Raw genomic sequence first — 22259 nt, 5'->3', positions numbered from 1 at the left:
AAACAGTATGTCCAGCTATAGACAGGGCTCTAAAAGCTGCCAGGGCAGAGCATATCCGCAAAATCATAGATAATAACCAAAACAATAAAAGGTTCTTATTTAGCACAGTGGCGCCACCCGATCGAAATATTCCCTCATAGTTTAATAGTAACGACTTTATGAATTTCTTTACTGATAAAATAGATAACATCAGAAATACAATAACACATGTAGATTCTACTGCGTCTAGTATTTCAGATTCATTCATCGCACCCAAAGAAAAACTGTAGTGCTTTACAACTATAGGACAGGAAGAGCTAAATAAACTTATCAGTCATCGTTATCTTTAGGTCACGTACAAAACCATTCAAGCTGGTGGTTATTAAGCCTCTTATTAAGAAACCACAACTAGATTCTAATTAACTGGCTAATTACAGACCCATTTCAAATCTTCCGTTTATTTCTAAAATATTAGAAATTGTTGTGTCTGCTCAATTGTGCTCCTTCTCGCAAAAAAAATGATCTCTATGAAGAATTTCAGTCAGGTTTCAGGCCTCACCATAGTACAGAAACTGCACTTGTTAAAATTACAAATGACTTGCTTCTTGCTTCAGACCAAGGCTGCATCTCATTGCTAGTATTACTTGATCTTAGTGCTGCGTTCGACACTATAGACCATAACATACTCATAGATCGATTACAAAACTATACTGGTATTCAAGGGCAGGCTTTAAGATGGTTTAGATCCTACCTGTCCGATCGCTACCACTTTGTTCATTTAAATGGGGAGTCATCTCAATTATCACCAGTAAAGTATGGAGTACCACAAGGATCTGTCCTAGGTCCTCTGCTATTTTCAATATACATGTTGCCTCTTGGTAATATTATTAGAAAATACGGGATTAGTTTTCATTGTTATGCTGATGATACTCAACTATATATCTCAACAAGACCAGATGAAACTTCTAAACTATCTAAGCTAATAGATTGTGTAAAAAATGTAAAAGATTGGATGACCAATAATTTCCTCCTATTAAATTCAGATAAGACAGAGATATTACTTATTGGACCAAAAAACAGTACACAGAATCTCTTGTATTACAATTTACAACTAGACGGATGTACTGTTATGTCCTCTAAAGTCAAAAATCTGGGTGTTATATTAGACAGCAACTTGTCCTTTGAAAATTTTACAGTCTCTGCATTGGCTACCTATTAAGTTCCGTATCATTTACAAAATATTATTACTTGCCTATAAGGCCCTAAATGGTTTAGCTCATGCGTACCTAACTTGTCTTCTACCACGCTACAATCCAACCCGCTCCCTAAGGTCGCAAAACTCTTTACTTTTGGTAATATCTAGGATGGCAAAGTCCACTAAAGGAGGTAGAGCTTTTTCACATTTGGCTCCCAAACTCTGGAATAGCCTTCCTGATAACGTTCGGTGTTCAGATACACTCTCTCTGTTTAAATCTAGATTAAAGACACATCTCTTTAGCCAAACATTCACATAATGCATCTTATAATCTTGTACTGCAGTTATATCTGATCAAATGTACATTATTACTATTCTTTAGCTTGGGTTGAACAAATCATTTTTGCTTAGATGAAACAGCAACTACGCTAATTATGTCTCTATTTGTTTCTCTATTTCTGCCACTAGGAATTATAGAAGCTTCAGTCTGGATCCAACCGATAAATTATCTGAGATGACCGAACACCTGAGAAAAGGCAGAATTATCAAGGCTAGTATGGCAGCGTTTAAGGTCAAAATTCAGCCAGTCAGTTGTTTGGTTTCTGATTGAATCTGTGTTATTGAATGTATGATTCAATGACTGACTCATAAATACAATCAATGAATTTCGAACAGCATACTACTCTTACTATTTCTATAATATAAAGATATGGCAGAAATAGAGTAATATGCTACTATGGTATTGCAAACTCAAACAGTCACTTGTTTTGTTTCCGAATGAGTCAGTGCTAACGAACAAATTGGCTGAATGAATGATTCAATGACTGACTCAAAGACAGTTGCTAAATTCATAAGAGCATACTATAATACAACTATTACTATTTCTGTCATATAAAGATATGGAGGAATAAGTAAGATTAGTGTGCAATAGTATGCAATTCTGAAATCAGCCAGTCACTTGTGTTCCTTAAGGAATCAGTTTTAATGAATGAATCATTTGAATGAGTGGTTCAATGACTCACTCATAAAGACAGACACTTGTTTTGTAACTAAATGAATCAATGTTATTAAACAAATCAACTGAATAAATCAATCAATGACTCACACATAAAGATAGTCACTTGGCGCCACCTACTGCCATATCAATGTAACCTGCAGAAAGAGTCACTGTCTTTTTGGAACATGCAAAAGCAGACAAGCAGAGTGATACAAACAGCGTATCAATGGACTACACATCAACATTCAAAAAGCGATGCACAGCCAATTAAATTTGAGAATCAGAACTGAGAAAATTATTAAATAAACTATATTAGAAGTTACAAAAAAATTCAAATACGAAATATTCCAACACAACAGCTGTAGTTAAGAATGCAAGATTTTACACTTTGAGCATATGAAAAGGTCCCTTGGTTCAAAAAAAGTTGGAAATATCCTGTTGTATATTGTTTAGCACTGTCTGACTACAGTATATGAAGGAAACATCTGGCTCAGCCTCAGTTGAATTAACAGTTTGGGCGAATTATAAACCCCTCACAAATAACAAACAAGCCCTCGGCATGTATAGCACAGATAATTTAGAATGACTTGACGAGCATGTAGCCAACAGACCGCATAGACTGCATCCCGAAGACCCATCAAAAAAAGCGAGTGAGTGAGCAGAGAAGACAGAGGACAAAACTGCATGTGCCGCCCACACAGTCTAGAGCCCATCTGTTTGCATGCTGCTGGTGAGTTACCGGCACACAAATATGATTTCTCCATGCTACATAGAACGAAGGTGTAAATTATGGCCTAAGGCGTCGATCATGCTAAATCTCAATAAACTCTTGAGAAGGGAAAAGACAAAGGGATCCATCAGCAGCTCTGTCTCAACAATCGAATGGCTGTGGTTGTAGTTCCATTGACTTCCATTCAAGCCAAAAGACATTAATGTTGATAAAACACTCCATTAGTGCAAATAGCATATTACATGTGAGTGGTTCTTAAGTAACCGTTGCAGAGACTCATTTTTTTGACCTCAGAATACTTTGTTACTGCAAATTTTGAAAGTGGCACTATTCACAGTACTAAAAAAAACTAAAAATGGAGATGGCAGCTCTAAAAAATATGCTATGGTATTTTCAAAAAGGCAGACATTTGATGTATTCTGATAATTTCGAAGCTGTTAAGGTGGTCCCTCTTCGATTCAAACATCTTTTGGCATTTAAACACATCTGTTTTATTTTAACCACTGTGAATTTTTATGAATGACAATTTGTGGCACAACCAAACAGCTGTTTGAGAGCAAAGTTGAACTGCGTAACTCATTAATGTTCCTTTCTCAACAGTCATTCAGACCATTTCTCAATGAAAACAAACAACGTGTCTCAGCTGAATCAAGCTTTACGCATTGAGAGTTGTTTTATTTTCCCCTCATTGTCTCATTTCTAAAAAAGAATGAACTGACTCCTCAAGGTATGTTGTTTATTATCAGAAATACAATGGTGGATGAAATAGGCTGGCATTAAAATCTATGCACTGTGGCTATCAAAAAGGACGAAAGACCAGACTTGTGTAGAGCAGGGAAAGCAGGCAGGGTGTTATATTGATGGGGGGAAAAAAACGATGGAGAGAGCGAGAGCGAGCATACGGCTATACCATTCTCTGGCCGCTGCCATCAGCTCTTGGCTCAGTTCCCATTCTTTTAGTGAGTGCTACCTGTCAAGCCCTGAATTATACAGCCCTGGGCTTCAGCCTACGTGAGTCATCCATCAGAAAGGGAGGGAAAGAGGGAGGAAGAGAAAGAAGACCGGAAAGAGTGATGGAAAGAGAGCCGCAAAAGGAGTAAGGGAAAGGTAGAGGAACAAAGAGCCAGGATGTGGGGAAGATAAAAAGGAGGAGGAGCGCAGAGAAGAATAGAAAATAGGAAAGTGGAACGAGAGAGAGTCACAGATGGAGAGGAGGAGGAGAGAAAGAAAGAAAGAAAGAAAGAAAGAAAGAAAGAAAGAAAGAGAAAGAGAGAGAAAAGGGGCACTAAACATGATTTTCACAAAGAAATTACTAAACCCAGTTAAAATCATAGCAGTCACACCTGTACTGACACATCCTCTTATTTTGAGTCTCTGCATTTGCTAAAAGGGATACATTAAAATGGAGAATGTGCAGATAACGTGTTTTTAGGAAGAGTATGCAACACAGAGGTGGGTTTTTTGGTGACGAGAAAATGGCACATTAAAGGATACTGCTTATGTTATTTCTTACATTTTAATATGAATGCAACACCATTGGTCCACTGCAGCAGCACAGCAGCCATTAAATTAAGAGGAACATTATGTTTCTAAATTTGTCTTACCACTTTTTGGGTTTAACAATTATATTTTAGGAACTTAATTTGCCCACTTTAGTGCCCACTTTGCTTTTCAACTACTGGGCAAATGTTATGTCACATAATTTATATTTATTAATTGCTTCTAATATTTATTAACAGCAATAAATGAGTTAAAGGGATAGTTTACATTCAATTGGTCCCCACTCCATACTATGCAAGACCATGAGGACCAGCAACTGAAGGTGAACTATCCCTTTAAGGCAATCGATAGATTCATGTGAGGGCGAAAAAGTTCCCAACGCAAATTTGCTGCGTTGACCAACAGAAAGCTGCTCGGTTTGAAAGCGACTTCTTTGTGAGCTGTGCTTCATGCATTGCACACTATTAACAACAGACCTGCGAAACTGCACCGAAGTTTTGTGACTGCACCTTTAGCAATCTTATAGTTTTAATTAAACACTGCAAACACTTTGTTTAGTAATGCCCACTATAGTCTATGATAGCGTTGCATATTATATCAATAATCTGGGTAACTGAAACCATCACTACTTTCATGTTTTCGTATCCCTCCACAGACACTTGGATGTTAATTGCAATAGATCTGTCGTTACTTCCGTTTCATTGTGACTTTAATGTTACTATTATGTTGTTGCGGTATTTGTCTTATTGCTAGGCCAGTTGTTTTGTACTATTTTTATTTTAGCAAAAGCATTACAATAATATACAGGAAGAATTACAATATGACTTTAATTCAGATTAATATTTCATGTCCATGTATTTACCTATTTGGTGAGACTCATATAATGAGCCAGTGTTTCAAAAATAAATCCCTTACACAAATATGCAAAACAATTTTACCTTCAAGGGTACAGCAGCTTGTCAGTAGGACAGTATCCTTGAAGGGACAACTTTGTACCTTATCTACCCTTAAAAGGTGTGTATTAGTACCTTAGAATAGTAATGTGCACCCTTAAGGTATACTATGAACATTTTAGGGGTAAATAATGTACAAATTGTACTGTAACTTTAAGAGTACTACCCCAGTAAGAAGCTGCCATACTGTTTATATTGTTGAACATTTTGTGAGTTGTGAGTGTGTTATGAAGCGCAAAAGGCTGATGTACACATCAGTTTTCTATAATGTTTTGCCCCGAGAGGCCATTACAATACATATACTTACAATGTATACATTACATCAGTTCATCCCCCCCATCAGAGCAGCTATACATTAGGGGTGTGAACCTCTGCTGTGATATAACCCAGTGTATGCCGCAGGAGACAAACACTGTTGTTGTTCTGTCATTATTACTTTTTAATGGAGTGGTAAAGGGCAGCAGACGCTGCGTAGCCTGCACAGGTAACGCAGTGTCCTCATTACAACCCTGCCATTCCCACTATGTTCCCACAAATGCCCCCCAAATGTTAGCGTGCTCTGACAACACAGTCAGAGCGCCGTTCTCTCCCCACCCTCTCATTTGGGGGTAATTCATCACTCTCTCGCCCTCTCTTTGCCTTTTCATTGAGGGGTCCGCTGGAGGTACCATTTGTCTGTTGCAGAAATGCAATTCTGGTTGGTGGTTCACAGGGCTTGGCTGATGAGGTGACACAGTAGACGTATCCATCAATCTTTTCTGTTCTGCCTTTCTTGTTTTGTATCTTTCTTTTGAGGTACAGTAAATAGCATCAAGAGGAGAGACTGTTAAACATGGAAGTTGAACAGACTGAGAGTGACTTTGACAGTTGGCAAATCAGAAGTTATTAGTTTTGTATGCGAAGAAACTGGTGCCAGCGCAGTAATAACCTAAATATTTAAACCGCTCAACTTATATCAGTGTTAAAGTATACACATTAATTAACTCAAGTTGCCTGTTAGCGATACGGTGCCATTTGTATTGCTTCCACAGTTTGTCCTCAAAAAGGCTTTTTGTCAAAGAAACAAACAGCACAATCTTGCTAGACACTTGACAAGCTGATTACAATATTAATGATGTCATGTCTATCATCAGATAGCCTTCATGTATTCCTGATGTATGCTAATGAGAGTTAGCGACAGACCCATTATCCATTTATATCTGTTTTTAAAGGGACAGTTCACCCAAAAATTAAAATTGTCTTCATTTACTCACCTTCAAGACATGCCAAACACATAAGACATTTGTTCATCTTTGAAACTTAAAAGATATTTTTAATAAAACGATTTTATCCTTCCACCTGAAAGTCCGTTTCACCAAAATTTTGTCAGTTCAATAAGTTCATAATGATAAAAACCTCATATTTAATTAGCTTTATGTATGTGAGTTGATCAGTGTTAAATGTGAATAAAAGCCTATAGCCTTGAATCATACAGATTCATTTTTGAGTGATATATCTCTTTAAGTCTAAAGCTGCTACATTCAAAGGGGTAAAGCTGTGTTGCAAGCTAACAGTCCAAGCAAAAAAAACTAAAATGCTAATACTGAGGGCTAGTAATGCACTGTAAGTACTGAAGTAAACCATTCCATTCCATTATTTAATTCTTTACAATCCAGAAAACATCATACTTTGTTAAAACGCTTCACTTTAGTAAATGCCAGCTCTGTTTCTTTGCAGTTTCACATCTTTTAACTGCACTTTCACAACTTTTGGCTGGTAAAAGGATGTATATAAAGAAAAGAAAGTAGCCTTATTCAAATTCAATTGACTTAATTTCGCTATGGGTCTTGAGCTTTTCTGTAAATGGCTAAGAGCTTTCATTCTCGCAGCCTTAAAGAGACTTTCATGGCTGGGCACACATTCATATGAATGAGAGGTTGGTTCTTACCTCCTGTGTCTGGCGTATTTGCCGCTGACATGTCCACTACCATCACATCCAGGTGTGGGACAGCTGCAGACGAGAGAAATAATTAATACAAGACTGACGTCACACATGCGCACACAGACACACACATATGCTCGTTCTTGCTGACTATGTTTGAATCGTGGCACATCAGCCTTCATTACAGATTTAGAGAGCTCCCAGTGTCCTCCAGGCCGATGACTCACCAGACTCCATATTTCATATTGTATATCGCTCTCTGGCTGCTCAATTTAGGTCCACAGCCAGTTAAAAGCCATGAGGGAAAACATCCAAGTTTAGAACTCTTGCACTGCTCAAGCTCAGGATCATAGCAAACCAGTATCCTAGTCATTAACATAAAACTACCCACATTAGTTACAGTGTCACTGATTGCCTAAAGTATTCATTAAGCATTTACTTTTATTGGCAGTGGTATTTCTCAGTCTATCAAAAGTCACATTTGTGAGCAGCAGCACAAGTTCAACAGCATCCTTGAATTGTGCATTCACACAAAATAAACTAGAAAACATAAATTTTTGTAATATTTGTATTATTGAACGGAAGTATTTATACATTACCATTAAAAGGTTTGGGGTCAGTAACATTTTTTCAAATACTTTTTATTTAGCAATTAAATAATAATTAAAATAATTAAAAGTGACATTAAAATCTTTTATAATGTTCCTGAAAAATATAATCAGCAACATTTTAAATATTGATAATAATTCATGTTTCTAAAGCATCCAATCAGCAAATTAGAATGGTTTCTGAAGGATCATGTGACACTAAAGACTGGAGTAATGGCTGCTGAAAATTCAGCTTTGTATCACATTTACTTTTTAAAATATATTATAATACAAAACAGTTATTTTAAGTTGTAATAATTTTTCACAATATTACAGTTTTAAACATATAAAGACAGCATTGCTGAGCATAAAAGACTTCTTTCAAAAAAGTATATTATTCTATAATATAAAAAATAAAATATAGTATAATAATAAATGTAAACCTGCTGTTCATTATTATGAAAATTTGTCTGTATTTTAGTTTTTTTGTAAATATGTCTCTGAAGTAATCAATATTATAATCGGAGGTTATATACTGAAAACAATGTTACTCTTAAGTATCTTCATTGTGACAGATACTGATTGGAGTGCAGACAGCTGCTTCAAACTTTGATTCGCATGTAGTTTGGAAAGCTCTCGAGTAGCTTCCCCAACACTGCATTTAGTCTTGAAATTGAAGTCAATGGTGCATGTTTTAAACCTGAAGCTATTTTAAGCTTAAAATTTAGCAAAAGAGTAGGAAATTAAGTGGGAACATGTCTAGCCTAGCACAAGAGTTGCATCTCCCCTTGATGATGTTGGCTGGGGATCTGTGTCTGATCAAGCTGGTGACCCATCAGTGAGTGTAACTGGTGTTAAAGATGCCTGCAGCTACAGGCCTGGACCTGCTGATGAAGCAGATTGCCCTGATGATTGGGAAGGAGAGAGAGAGAGACAATAGAGGGAATTTCACTTCTCCTCTCAGTCTGATACCATAATAAAGATGACATAGAGAGCCGCCTCTGGAAAGCGGTCATACCACACTCCCACAGTCACACACCCTTGTGTCCTTGCCGCTGTCATTGTAATTGGACACGTAGCCAGAAAATATAAAAAAGAGCCTTTTTTAACAACAGTGTGGGTGTTAAACCATTCTTAATGAGGAAAATGCTGCATTTAGGGGGCCTGTAAATTGTGCTTTAGGGAAAGATATGCAGGGGAAAAAGTGACAGGCAGATATGAGTAAAACGACTCACTGCCCTGGAGGAAAAACAGGCCATTCACTCTCATCATGATGAATGATTTCATTAGGAGTGCAGGGATATTTACTAATACTAATTGGGAGAATCATATGTTCTCACTGAAGGCAATTGCAATGAAATGACTATTTATAGGTTCTGCCTGTAGTACTTGCCATATTGGATAAATCACATCGAAAAATATCAATTAGCAAAATTATACTTATGCCACCTTGAACAGAAATGCACATTGCGTCATACACCTGTTTTAGTCTTTAAAGATAGAAATTGCAAGTTGAGATCTGTGAGCAAGAAAGTCCAATTCTTCTTTTTTTTTGAATGTTTGTCACTTCTTTGTACTAGGTAACTATGAATTAGACATGTAAAAACAATCCTGTGCTTCTTGAAAACCAACATGAAATCAAAATCAAGCTTATTTACCACACATTTCTTGATAAAAGCTTAAAATTCTAAAACAAACAAAATGAATTCACGTTCAACGTTCAAAAGTTTGGGGTGGTACAATTTTAAGAAATTAATATTTTCATTCAGCAAGGATGCATTAAATTGATTAAAACTGACAGAAAAAAGACATTTATAATGCTACACAACATTTCTGTTTTACATAAATGCTGTTCTATATTTATCAGAGAATACTAAGTCAAATTTTTCCCACAAAAATATTAAGCAGCACAGCTGTTCTCAACACTGATAAAAATAACAAATGTTTCTTAAGCAGCAAATCAGCATAATAGAATGATTTCAGAAAGCTCATGTGAAACTGAAAACTGGAATAATGGCTGCTGAAAATTCAGCTTTGCTATCTCAGGAATTAATACGATTTTAAAATATATTAAATAGAAAATAGTTATTTAAAATTGCAATAATATTTCATAATATTACTGTATAATTTTACTGTATTAAAAAAATGCAGTTTTGGTGAACATAAAATATTTATTTCAAAAACTATAAAAACTCTTACCGACCCCAAACCTTTGAACAGTAGTGTATATTAAACTTGCCTCACGACTTTCTTTTTTGAATGATGATATTTAGATTTTTTTTTAAATGTATGAAAATAAATAGGTTGCAAATTGTATTGACTTTAAATGAATGATTCCTACACTGTATGTAGACTGACCTGAACAGCTCTTGTGCAGCCTCCACGGCAACTGCAAAAAAAAAAAACAAGAACAATCAGTTAGGAAACATTTCAGCACGAGCTTCATCACAGAGTGAAATCATATTATTATGAGCAGACTAATTTTCTGGGCTCTTCTGGTTCACCTGTCTAATCAATTGTCCGTGTTCATCACTACTGACGTCAGTGATAATTCGTGAAAGGCAATAAAAGTCTCAGTTATGGATTGAAAGTGGGGAAATGGATTTGACCGTAGATTGAGACTGTAGCTAATACCATGTGAGTGCGTTGTACCTCGCACACCTTTAGATCGTGTTCGATGACGCTTCTCGGCTGCATCCACCTCCATCTGGAGAAAAGAAGCAGCAATTAGCCTGACCTCCATCTACTAGCAACTGTGAAAGCAAGTGTAAAAGGGCAATGATGTCTGCAGCGAGGATGGTTATGAACTGCATTGAACTGTACAAGAGACAGATCATAGATGATAAAAGAATATGTTTATTATGAAAAATACAGACTGTGAACCATGATAACTATTGGTCATGCGGTACATGTGGCCATAATGCTTCACTGTTTATATTGTATGCTCTAAAGCTATTCTTTGTCTTATTCTGCACCCTAGTTGTGAATCAGTTTATAATGAACACAAATTTGGGCCTTGATCCACTGGACACTAGAAAACATCATCTTACCTTTTTGTTGTAGCTGTTAAAAATACAGTGTTGTTTCAAAATACTGTATGCACTTGTCCTGATTAAAAAAATAAGGCTGTGTTTTCTTACGACTTGAGAGACTTCAGAACACATGAATAGAGTAAGTATTTGATGTTCGGTGCATTCTGGGAATGAATGTGCACTGGAATGATTTTGACAGCAGGACAGCAAAAACAACTCCCTGGTTAGTGTACTGTACTTAGTAGTACCAAGAAGCAGATTGAGACACGCCCCTAGTCTTCTATTGCTAGAATCTTTTTTTTTTTTTTTTGTTCAGGAAACAAAAGCAGGACACAGCCAACAAAATATGATTCAACATGCACTATCATTTACAAGTTTGAAGTCAGTAAGAAATGTATGTGTTTTTGAAATAAAAACATTATTATTGTAAACACATTATTAAAATTTAAAACAACTGTTTTCTATTTTAACATATTTTAAAATGCAGTCTATTCCTGTGATGGCAAAGCTGGATTTTCGGCATCATTGCTCCTGTCTTCAGTGTAATATGATCCTTCAGAAATCATTCTAATATGCTGATATGTCGCTTAAATGTTAAATACAGTTGTTTAATATTTTTGTGGAACCTGTGATACTTTTTTCAGGATTTTTTTTTTTTTGATGAATAGAAAGTTCAAAAGAAAAAATGTTTCAAAAGAATGTGGAACAGATTTGTTTGAAATCTGTTACACATGTCTTCACTTTCACTTTTGATAAATTTAATGCAATTTTACTGAATAACAATAACATATATATAAAAAAAAAACTGCTCTGATTTCAAACTTTTGAACAGTACTGAAAAAGTGCAGCTTTATTGGACAGAACAAACAAAAAGTAAAGTGTATTACCTGAGATTTACTGGTTGATGGTGGGACAGATGTGTTTTCTGAGGAGTGCCTCCTGTGTGGTGCGATTAGGCAGAATCGTCCGCTGTATGTCCCTCAAAGCTGTTCCTCAAAACTCATTTTCTGTTAAAGGAAAAGAATGCACCATCATTTGTCATGAACTGCAGTTGTGTTAAATCTGCAAACTGATAAGAAAAGACATGCAGATGTCTGAAGCTATTCAGGGCCTCCATTATCACAGTATCACAGCAAGGAAAAAAACAAGCAAAAATCTGTCATTCTGCTTTTGTTTTAAAATATAATATGTGACAGGAGCAGCTTTTTAAAGTTTTGGAACATGCACCGTTCATAAGGAATAAAGTCACCTATATTTATTTTTTCTGTTTTGAGAGAAATATGAGGGTCTTTATGCCTTTAGAGTGAACAGTGTACAAAAGGTAAATCACTGGGGAGTTTTTATTTGAACTTTTTAAAATAAACAAAGTCATTTTATTCTTTTCTGAGGTGCTCGTTTATAATATAACACAACATAATATAATATAACATAATATAATCAATGTCTTTTCTTTCAGAAAACTGTCTTTCAGCCACACACACTCTAACATATTGAGTGCTCCAGTCCTCTGTCAACAAGCTAACGCTTCCATCTCGTGCTCCTTGCAAATCCTGTTAATGTGTGTGCTTTTGGTGCACTTGGGGTGTCTGTGTGTGTGTGTGAGAGAGAGAGAGAGAGAGAGAGAGAGAGAGAGAGAGAGAGAGAGAGAGAGAGAGAGAGAGAGAGGAACAGATACAGATTTGTATGTGCATGCAAGTATTTGTCAGCTCCAAGGCCAGTAACACAAAGGGTGCTCTCCAAATGCTGGAGATGTCTATTGAAAACCTTTCAATGACAGAAACACAGACTTATCTTACAGATAGATCTTTGTACGTAACACCTTCTTCACGTCTGCCTCACACACAAAAATGCCCTCGCACTCATGCTGCCCCTCTTTCCGCTGATAGATCGCTCATTCACTCACACTGGGGCAATATGGGAAGCTCTCATCTGAACTTCACTTGGTCAAATCAAAGCATATGAGCTCCAGCTGTCCCCCAGTGGCAGCGATCTGGCCCAGCTCGCTTGTAATTGGGGGAAAACACTGTTTAGTATTCATGCCCAACACCCTTCTGTCTTACATAAAGTGGGACATACAGCTTCAAAATCTAATTCTCTCTCTCTTTTGAGGGGAAACGTATGGGCTCTTTTAGAAGAGTCTGCAGTCTCAGAGCTCTGCATGTCCTATCCAAAAGCAACGTTTCCCCGTGCGAACCCTGCATACCTGCAGGCTGCGTCGCACACGTTACGCAGTTTCAGTTACAACAGCAGATAGCCTCAGGTTTATCTAAGCTTGCAAAGGTTTAGATTTTTTAGGATTAGTTCACCCAAAATGAAAATTCTGACAATTTACTCACCCTAAAGTTGTTACGAACTGATATGGCTTTTTTTTTTTCTTCTGAGTAACATTAACAGGGAAAAAAGTGGTGCATATGACTTAAATTTAATTACTGAAAATCTTGACATCTGTTTTTCATGTGTTCAGGAAAAAAAGTAGTTACACCTTTTTTTTTTTTTTTTTTCTCGAGTCAGATCTTTTCATTGAATCATTTAATTTAGTTCACAAAGCCAGGCTGAATGATCTGTACACGAATCAGACTGAATCGGTTTGTGAGTTCAGCTTATTGACTCTGATTTGGTCACAGCATTAAGAGCTCACTGGAGGGAAAATGTCAAATAAATTAACTTAAATGCTGTCTTTTGGAACATTGGAAATTGGAACACTGTAAGAATAGACTAGCACATTGTAAAAAAGTTGTTTTCACAAAATAAAACTAGCTGCTGTGGTTGCCAGAATAATTATGTAAAAAATACAGTAAAAATGCAAACAACTTTACGGAACAACATGTACATTTCACATTTCAAAACTGTTGTAATTTACAAAAAAAGAAAGAAAACATTCAGCCAGTGAATCCAAAAGCCAATTTCTGCTGAATTAGCATAACCAAACTTAATTTTTATACTTTAACAAATACTGATGACTAACATATTAACACAGGTGGTAAAGAGAAAGACACATGATGAATTTTACCTTCCTTACCTAACTTATTTTTTTTTCACTTTTAAGGTAACAAAACTAATGATGAAACTTCAATTTTACGGAAATCATCTTTTTTTTTTTTACAGTATAAATGATCAGGATGTCAAAATAATTTTGCAAATCACTGTGCATCAAAATAAACAGTTAAAATGGTCTAAGCTAGAAAGTAGAGAATCTTCCCTATTTTAGCATCAGACCAAAAAACCTTGCCCAGGCATTCACCTGGCAGGTCTGTTGTCACATCCCATTCATCTAAAAACTGCTCCAGATGCACAGCATCACTGTGAGCTTCTCCACCCCCACGAGAGTGTGTGCATGTGTGTTTGTGAGAGTGTGCATCACGCCCAGTCATCAGGAACTGAGTGACCTAGTCAGAGAGACATGACCCTACAACCCTCAAGGCTCGGCATGCAATCTCTCCAGCTAATTTCCCCTCAACCCTGCCTAACATCACCCCACCGGACAGTCCAAGAAACCACTGCACGTACAAATCCGTAATCATATTTATTGTCGATTCATGACACATGTTTGTCTGTTATGTTCGTGCACTGGTATCAGTGACCCTGAGATTGGTCCGGATTTATTTAGTGTGACCGGTCAGATTTGCTTGGCTGGTTGTTGCCTGGCCCCAATTCAGATGGCATCATGTCTACAAGAGCCCTGAAACAATCACGTCATGAGACATTATTCATTTTGCATTCTCTGATGTAAAAAAAAACAATTGGCTATGTTCGGTATGGAATACTTGCCTACAACTGAGCACTGAACGCAACACATTATATAGTGTAATTTTTTTTTTAAATAGTAAGAGAAACAGTAGACATTATTCATCTGGTATATTTTTGTCATTGTTATCAGCTCTTAAATACAAGAGGATGATACATAATTAACCTAACATTTTTTACATTTAGAGCCTGATCAAATAATGAGTGATAATTAAGGATATTAAAATTGTTACCTACACTACGGTTCAAAAGTTTGGTATTAGTAAGATTTTGGTAATGTTTTTGAAAGGCATCTCTTATGCTCACTAAGCTGCATTTATTTGATCCAAAGTAGACTAAAAACAGCAACATTGTGAAATAGTATTACAATTTCAAACAACAGTTTTCTATATTTTAAAAGGTCATTTAATCCTGTGAGGCAAAGCTGAATTTTCAGCAGCATACTCCAGTGTTCAGTGTCAATTCTTCAGAATTCATTATAATATGCTGAACCGGTACTCAAGAAACATTTATTATTATCAACGCTGAAAACAGTTGTGCATCCTTTTATATTTGTGGAAACCGTGATACATTTTGTCAGGATTATTTGACGAATAAAAAAAGCAGGATTCATTAATAGAAAAATATAACTTTTGTTACAATCTACAAGTCCTTGCTGAATAAAAGTATTAATTTCTTTAAAATAATAATAATTACAACCCCAAACTTTGAAAGTATTTTATATTTCTTCCAGTTCTTCTATCACAGCCATTGTGGGGTATTGTAATCACACGACATGTATTGTTGTATTCTACAAATTTTCGCAAATATACTGTAGTAGGTCATATGTGTTTCCTATTCAAGCTAAGCACAATATACACACTATATATTAAAGAAATAGTAAGAGCAGCATGTTAGTATGCGACTTCCATTGTGTTTTAAGGCATCCTATTGTCTGCTGGAGAATAAAATCTGATGGTCAGTGTTTGAAAATGTTTGGCCGCTCAATACGGTGGTATATTAAGTCAAGAGCTTCAAAGAGTCTAGACTTCTGCTTTACCTTATCAGTCGGCGTGACTCACTCGGTGTGAATGCGACGGTAATGCAAATTTGTGCGTGTATGTGTATGCACATGTAATGCAGATGCCTGCAAAGAGTCTAGCCAGAATTCTAATCACCACACAGAGTGGAGAGTGTGGGCTGCTTGCATTTTCCAGTCCTCATTTAGAATCAGAGCACATGCACAGTAGAGCTCTTCATTATTAGCTACATGACTAGCCACGAAGCCATAGGTTATAAGCAGAATGCGAGAAAACTGGATCAGCCTGAAATCACAACTACATCAGCGGCCCCTAATTGCGGGTATTTTGAGAGGAACGCTTCCTTGCTTTCAAAACACAGACTGGCACATTTCCTGTTTTGAGATGGCACCGAGCTCTGAGGACGTTTCTCTTAAGTTTCCTAATTTAAGTACTAATGGAAATGCTCTCGATCTGCCAGATGCAGCTAATCTACAAATGGCCTTGCGTTGAGGGCTCTCAGAGCTCGGAGTCTGACTCAACCCATATAGTGCATGGAATGGATACAATCCACAAAGACACTCTGCGCTAAACAATGAAACAAACCCATCTTCTACCCTGATGCACTCTATTGCATCCTCATCAAAGGTAAGGCTGGAGAACAATGCCTCCCTCTCCATCTCATCTCTCTCTCTCTTTACCTCTCTGACTGCTGACTTTCTCTCGCACTCTTTCTCTCTCCTGGGGCCTCATTCTATTCCATCAGGCAGAGAAGAGCTTTAATTGCCCCTGCCATTCTCGAGGCTTGCTTATGGAGAGAGAAACCCGAGCCATCAGGTCTTAATGATGCCTGGCAACCGCGTGGGATCCAACCAACACGTCGTCAATGGCAACGGAGGCACCAGAAGTCCTCTTTCCCAGTGACGGGAAAGTCGAAGGCTTCTTGAGACTTCATGTCCTCAGAGAGAGAGGAGCAGTTCAGCGGAAAATAGCTTTTGGCCCCTCATTCGACAACCTAAGTTGGTGCCAGGCCTGGAGGAGACGTGGGCACCCAGACTGCCAGAATCGTCTGACAGGAAGAAATCACATGTTACCCATCAGATTATACCAGCAATGATTAGCTCAGAGCTAATGGATGCATTCAAATGTGTTCGGTTTTTCCAGTAACTCTTATTCCAGGATTTGCAAAAGATGTGTCCTAATTTCACCCTGAATTTCTGTCGCTTTTATTTAAGGTCTAATTAATAATTACACCAAAACAAAAAAGCAGAAATAACAGAAAAATCAGATACACTAGTCTAAGCACTTCCCCAAATTAAAGCAAACACTGAAAAACACACAAACCTCTTTTAAATACAGCACAAATGTCATCCCATGACACATAACGGAGGTGAAAGTGTCATGATGAACTTTGCAGCACTTAGCTTGTTCACAATGCGGGGCTCCTTGCAGCTTGATCTGGCCGCTTTCACACCATACCTGCTAATTACATCTCCTCCTCTACACTACAGCAGCCCGCTGGGCTCCACCACGCCTTACCTCTGCAGCTGGTGTGTTCTCTTGTGCGTTAGGGATAGCGCACAGCTCGGCCAGTTCTTACACGTAGATAGGTGTATTTTACACACAAACACGTGTAGTCGTGCACAGAGAGAAACCCACGTCTGTTAAAAAAGAAACTATTCCAAAGAGTGTCAAAGAGGTTTGCGAAGCTAAAAGCGGCATTCGATTTTTAAAGCCACTGACAATTCAAGGCAAACGCTTCCAAAACCTATTGAGCTGCCTATAAAGGCTGCATTTTAATCCTAGACGCATTCCAAAAAGTTGATTTATCTTCACTACATTTTGCAGGAGCAATCCCGTAGTGCATTGCGACAAGCTAATGCAGCAAGTCATGCCAGAATGACTGCATTTATGAGTTCTTAAAAATTAGCCATATTTACCTAGTTACTTTCTAAGAGCCCAGACTTCTGAATCTGTTTAAGACCCAGAAACCGTGATGCGTGACATCAGACTTAACGAGACAATTGGGGTCATGTCAATTTCCGTGAAACAAAATTGTTATTTGTTACAATAAGATGAATTTGTGGGTATTGGATATATTAGGGTATTTTGTGTACTGGTGATGAAGAAAAGCAAATATATTTTGTCTTACTGTAGGTATGATTTCCAAAGCTAACTTACAAGCTAGGGCAACCCCTTTTTTCAGCATGCCATGCATTCAAAAGTTGGAAAAATAATAATAATTTTTATATTATTGTCACTTCATAAATGCAAACCATGAAAGATGAGTCATCAACATTACATTTGTTCCCTAGTGAAAAAAATTAAAATGCATATACAATACATTTATTTCATGCTAAGTATACTATGAATACATTTGTACTTTTGGTGTACAAAACTGGTATACTTTAAGTCTGCTAAATTGGAACTACTAATTTTGTACTTTAACTACATTTTAATTGTGCGAAAATAGTGCTGAAGTTCAACTAAAGATATAGTGATGTATATTTGAAAGTGGAACTATTGCTTTAGTATACTTTAGTTTAGGTAAACTTCAAATATCTTGCATAGTTGCATTTAAAGACCGATATTTTTCAAAGATCATACAGTCCTCATCAACGCTGGCATTGAAACATTTTAGGCTTAATATTAAGAAATATGCATTGTGCAGAAGTAGTACTCCAAATAAAGTTTATTTATAATTCTCAGTCTCATGCGATATGTTAGTAAATATGTTAATAGATTTGAACTATACTTAGTATGAAATAAATGTATTTTAAATATACTACATTTTTACTAGAGTTGGCAGTAAGTTCTTGCATACTTTAACAAACAAACTTATTTAAAATCACGAAGTCAGTCGCGCCACACATTATGGAATAATTTTCCATAATGTGTGGAGTTACAAATTTCCTAATATGACTTCCCTTAATCATTCAAATTCTGGAAACTTGGAAATATGGTTTTCCTGAATCTGTTTGAAAACTGAATGCAGCTAACACAACTGTGAGGGAAAAAAAAAATCAAGATGGTGGATTAAACGACACATATTTTGATTATAAATAGAAGTGATCAAAACCGAAAAGTCATGATTTTGCGTACATTTTTTTAGACTGTTCTTTAGTGTCTCCTGTATTAAAATCAATCGTGAGTCAAGTATCTTGTATAGTTGAATCCCTGTGCATATAGCGCCATCTATGTGGCGCAGTCTTTGCTTCCTACATGGGGTTTCAAATCACTCACTTGCAGTTAAAGAAATAGAGCACCTATCTAAGCAGTAGGCGGTGAGTTTTGGAACAGATCTTGAGCTTTTATCAGCTTACAACCAACCGAACCACATGAGAGCTTGACATCTATAACCAAACCCATACGGCTGTCCAAAGCGCTCTTTGTCAACTAATGAGTCTTTCCAGGCTCGGTTCAGCGCACATCTGTCCAAAAGCGTATGGGTACTAATTCTCCCCATCTTTAGGAGCTCGGTGCAGTGGCGGAATGTGATTAGTTATATGTTGCATTGGGCTCTGTCTCCAGCTTTGTCACCAGCGAATTCTAATCAGTGAGGCAAATCAGCACGGATTGAGCCGAGATGGAGAGGAAATATGATTTTAATCAGCATGCAGCGCTCGTGCTCCTGTCTGTCTCATTCACAACGCATTCAGAGACGGAGAAACCATGGAGCAATCAGCCAGACCTCCGCTGCGTCCTATCGAGAAGGACGTGCTTTAATTACCACCAGCCAAGGCTCCCTTTCTCTCTCTCTTTCCTTCTCCCCCTCTCTCTCTCTCCCGCTTCCCTAAAATGAATAATTGCAATAATGAGCCATTTTCATCTAGCTCTCCTTTACCAAAGGATGACAAAAATGACTCATCTTGTTAAAAACCCATATCTACTGCAACGTGTATGTGGGAAAAGGGAATATGATGTTGAATATGATATGAGCCGTGCGCAGGCTGTGTACTGTAGGCCCATTTGGCCCTAATGAATAATTAGCAGTGTGTTTTAGCTGAGTCACTGTGCTGGAGGGCCTGCACTGGACTCTAATGGAGGTGTTGCCTCACGTCTTCCATCACAGGACTGTCCCCAGTGAGCCAATTGCATAGCAGCCTGTGTGAGGCACGGCGGAGTGTGTACGTGAGCGCGCGTGTGTTAAAAATAACAGCTCTCCCACTTCATGACTCATTCTATGAGCTCTCTGTCCGACACTCCCAAACAGTGTCTGGAAAGAAACCCTAGAGCCAACTCCTTAATTTACTGACTGGTCATTCCTTACCATCTTTATGTGTGTGCTTGCTGCTATACGTTCTATATAAATATCCCCATAGTTAGTTGGTATAGGCAAGATATGATGCTCTTCTGAAGCTTCGTGCCCTGTTATTTGATGTTGTTATGTAACTTTTTACAGGGCTGGTCGACAATGACAACCGAAGGTGAGAACGACAGATGGAACACAGATGCCACCAGTGCGTACATGATTTAGTCAGACTAGAGACCGGACCAACTGTGGCAGACTAGCAAAACTGCTAAAATCCATAATTTCAGATCTGTTTGCAAAATATCAGAGATGAAGAGAGCAGCGTTATTGATCCTGGACGTCATTAAACGCACACACGTCATTAAAAATCATCTTCTTAATCTTAAAATTGTGGTGGAACTAAAGTTGCAACATCTTTTCTTCCACATTGCGATCTAGATCTGAGTGAAACAGATTATAAAAAAAGGAAAAGCAAATTAGGTCGAAACTTGGTTCTATCCATAGCGTGTTGATTGGATGGAGAAAAGTCTGAATATGGGCTTGCATCTGATTAGAAGAAAGGATTTAAGCTGATAAATGTTTGGAGAAGTCCAACATACGTCACCAGAGAGAAGTTTCACCAAAATCGATTTATGACATTTTAATTAAAAATTACAAGGTAAAAACATTAAAAAAGATGAATCATTCACAATGACATGTATTTAGAAAATAGATAGGCTGAATTTTCGCTTCAAGTCGACTTTAATCACCGCATTGGCAAATTGTTTTAAGCATAAATTTAACTAAACAAGGTTCGAGGTTTTTGTAAGAGAAAAGGGGAAAAAAAGATTTGCAAATAAGGAATGAAAAATAAACAAGAAAATACTTCTTAATATCCCATGCGATTTTGTTTAAAGTCATTTGATCTTCTTTTAAGGATGTTTAGATATTTTTCCAGGAAAACAAGACAAAAATACTGATTGATTGAGCACAATGATTTTTGCAGTACAAAATAGGAAGCGTGACTGATTATATAAACATTAAAAAGCAATTAAGACAGCGCTTTCCCAAAAATACATCCTACTGTCATCTTCTGGAAATTCGAGAGCCGTATCTTCATCCGATGCCAAGGCAGCAGAACCTGTTCACCTCTTTAGAATGCTTTGTATTCTGTTAACGCACTCCTGCAACAACAACCCCGGCAACCCGTGTCTGTGTCTGTAGATGCAAAATACCCACTCATGCCCATTTGAGCTCTCTAATGTACTCCATCCTCCTTTCTTTTTAGAACAACACATAAAGTAAAAAGACTGAGCAGAAACCAGATGATCTCTTAAGAGCTGAACTTGTGTAATCACCCCAGATTTGTTAAGGAAAATGCCCCCACTACACAAACACACACACAAAAGGAATCCTTTTCACATTCAAAAAGAAAGATGATGAGGCCCCTCTATTTACTCCCCCCTCCCTTCCACGGGTCTGCAAATGCAACAGGAAATAGGCCTCCATATGTGGCCCCAGCTCATGTTGTGAGATGCACTCACCGATTGGAGTGAATCATCGCCATTATTGGATAGTCGTGTGTATGCGTTGCGCTTTCAACACACAGACTCGATAACTGTCCTGAATCACTCTGCATATATGGGCGAATCAGGTCAGTACTGATTTGGAGAGTGGATGCGGTCTGTGGGGACAGGGATCTATGGGGAGATACCAATGCTTGTTTTCACTGGCCTCCACCAGTCTTACAAATTCCTGATGATCAGATTCACTTGCAGAATTGAATTCAATGATGCATGGACTCCTGGATATGGCTGAGAATGATTGATTCTGTATTTGTACAGACAACAAAGATGCATCCTAGTTTTCACTATTCAGTGCCATTTTGTAGTACAAATAGTGTGAATCGTGTGTTCACTACGAAAATTACGAGATTTTACATTTCAAGTACACAGATGATAGACATATTTAATCGAAAAACAAAGTGTGGAACATTGGACGATTCATGCATGCAACAGAGCAATCTTTAAAAATTCATACACTAGACGTTAGAGTACATAATGCATAGTGTATATTACGTCATTTGGGACGAAACTCAAGTCTAAAACTTCCTTCTCTCTCTTTGTTTCTCTAAGATAAATACTGCTATTAATATATGGCACCTCTCTGTAAATCATACTGGATCAGTTTTAAATTAGACACCCAGCACTGTCCTATATTTAATGTTTAATATAATCTAGATCAAATTTTCATTTACCCTATGTAGTATAGTAGTTTTTTTTTTTATTATTATTGTTTTTTGGCATTTCATGCATTACTTTGGATAGGACAGTAAGGTGACAGAAAGCGAAATGGGAAAGAGAGGGGGGACGGGATCGGGAAAGGTCCATGA

General features: G+C 37.3%; 1 protein-coding gene across 1 annotated transcript in view; it reads right to left on the bottom strand.

Annotated features, from left to right (window-relative positions):
* myt1la (myelin transcription factor 1-like, a) overlaps positions 1-10569 on the bottom strand; it is a gene marked incomplete at its 5' end in the record, with an annotated part of 46032 nt that extends 35463 nt beyond the window's left edge. The window contains 3 exons of the mRNA XM_079433486.1: positions 7282-7344; positions 10221-10251; positions 10515-10569. Coding sequence (XP_079289612.1) covers positions 7282-7344; positions 10221-10251; positions 10515-10569 — 149 coding nt within the window. The remainder of the gene's footprint in view (positions 1-7281; positions 7345-10220; positions 10252-10514) is intronic.
* Between the last annotated feature and the right edge of the window lie 11690 nt (positions 10570-22259).

This window comes from Barbus barbus (assembly GCF_936440315.1).
Source record: "Barbus barbus genome assembly, chromosome: 14".
NCBI lineage: Eukaryota > Metazoa > Chordata > Actinopteri > Cypriniformes > Cyprinidae > Barbus > Barbus barbus.
Note: the sequence above shows the minus strand (reverse complement) of the source record. Positions and strands in the feature narration are given on the sequence as shown.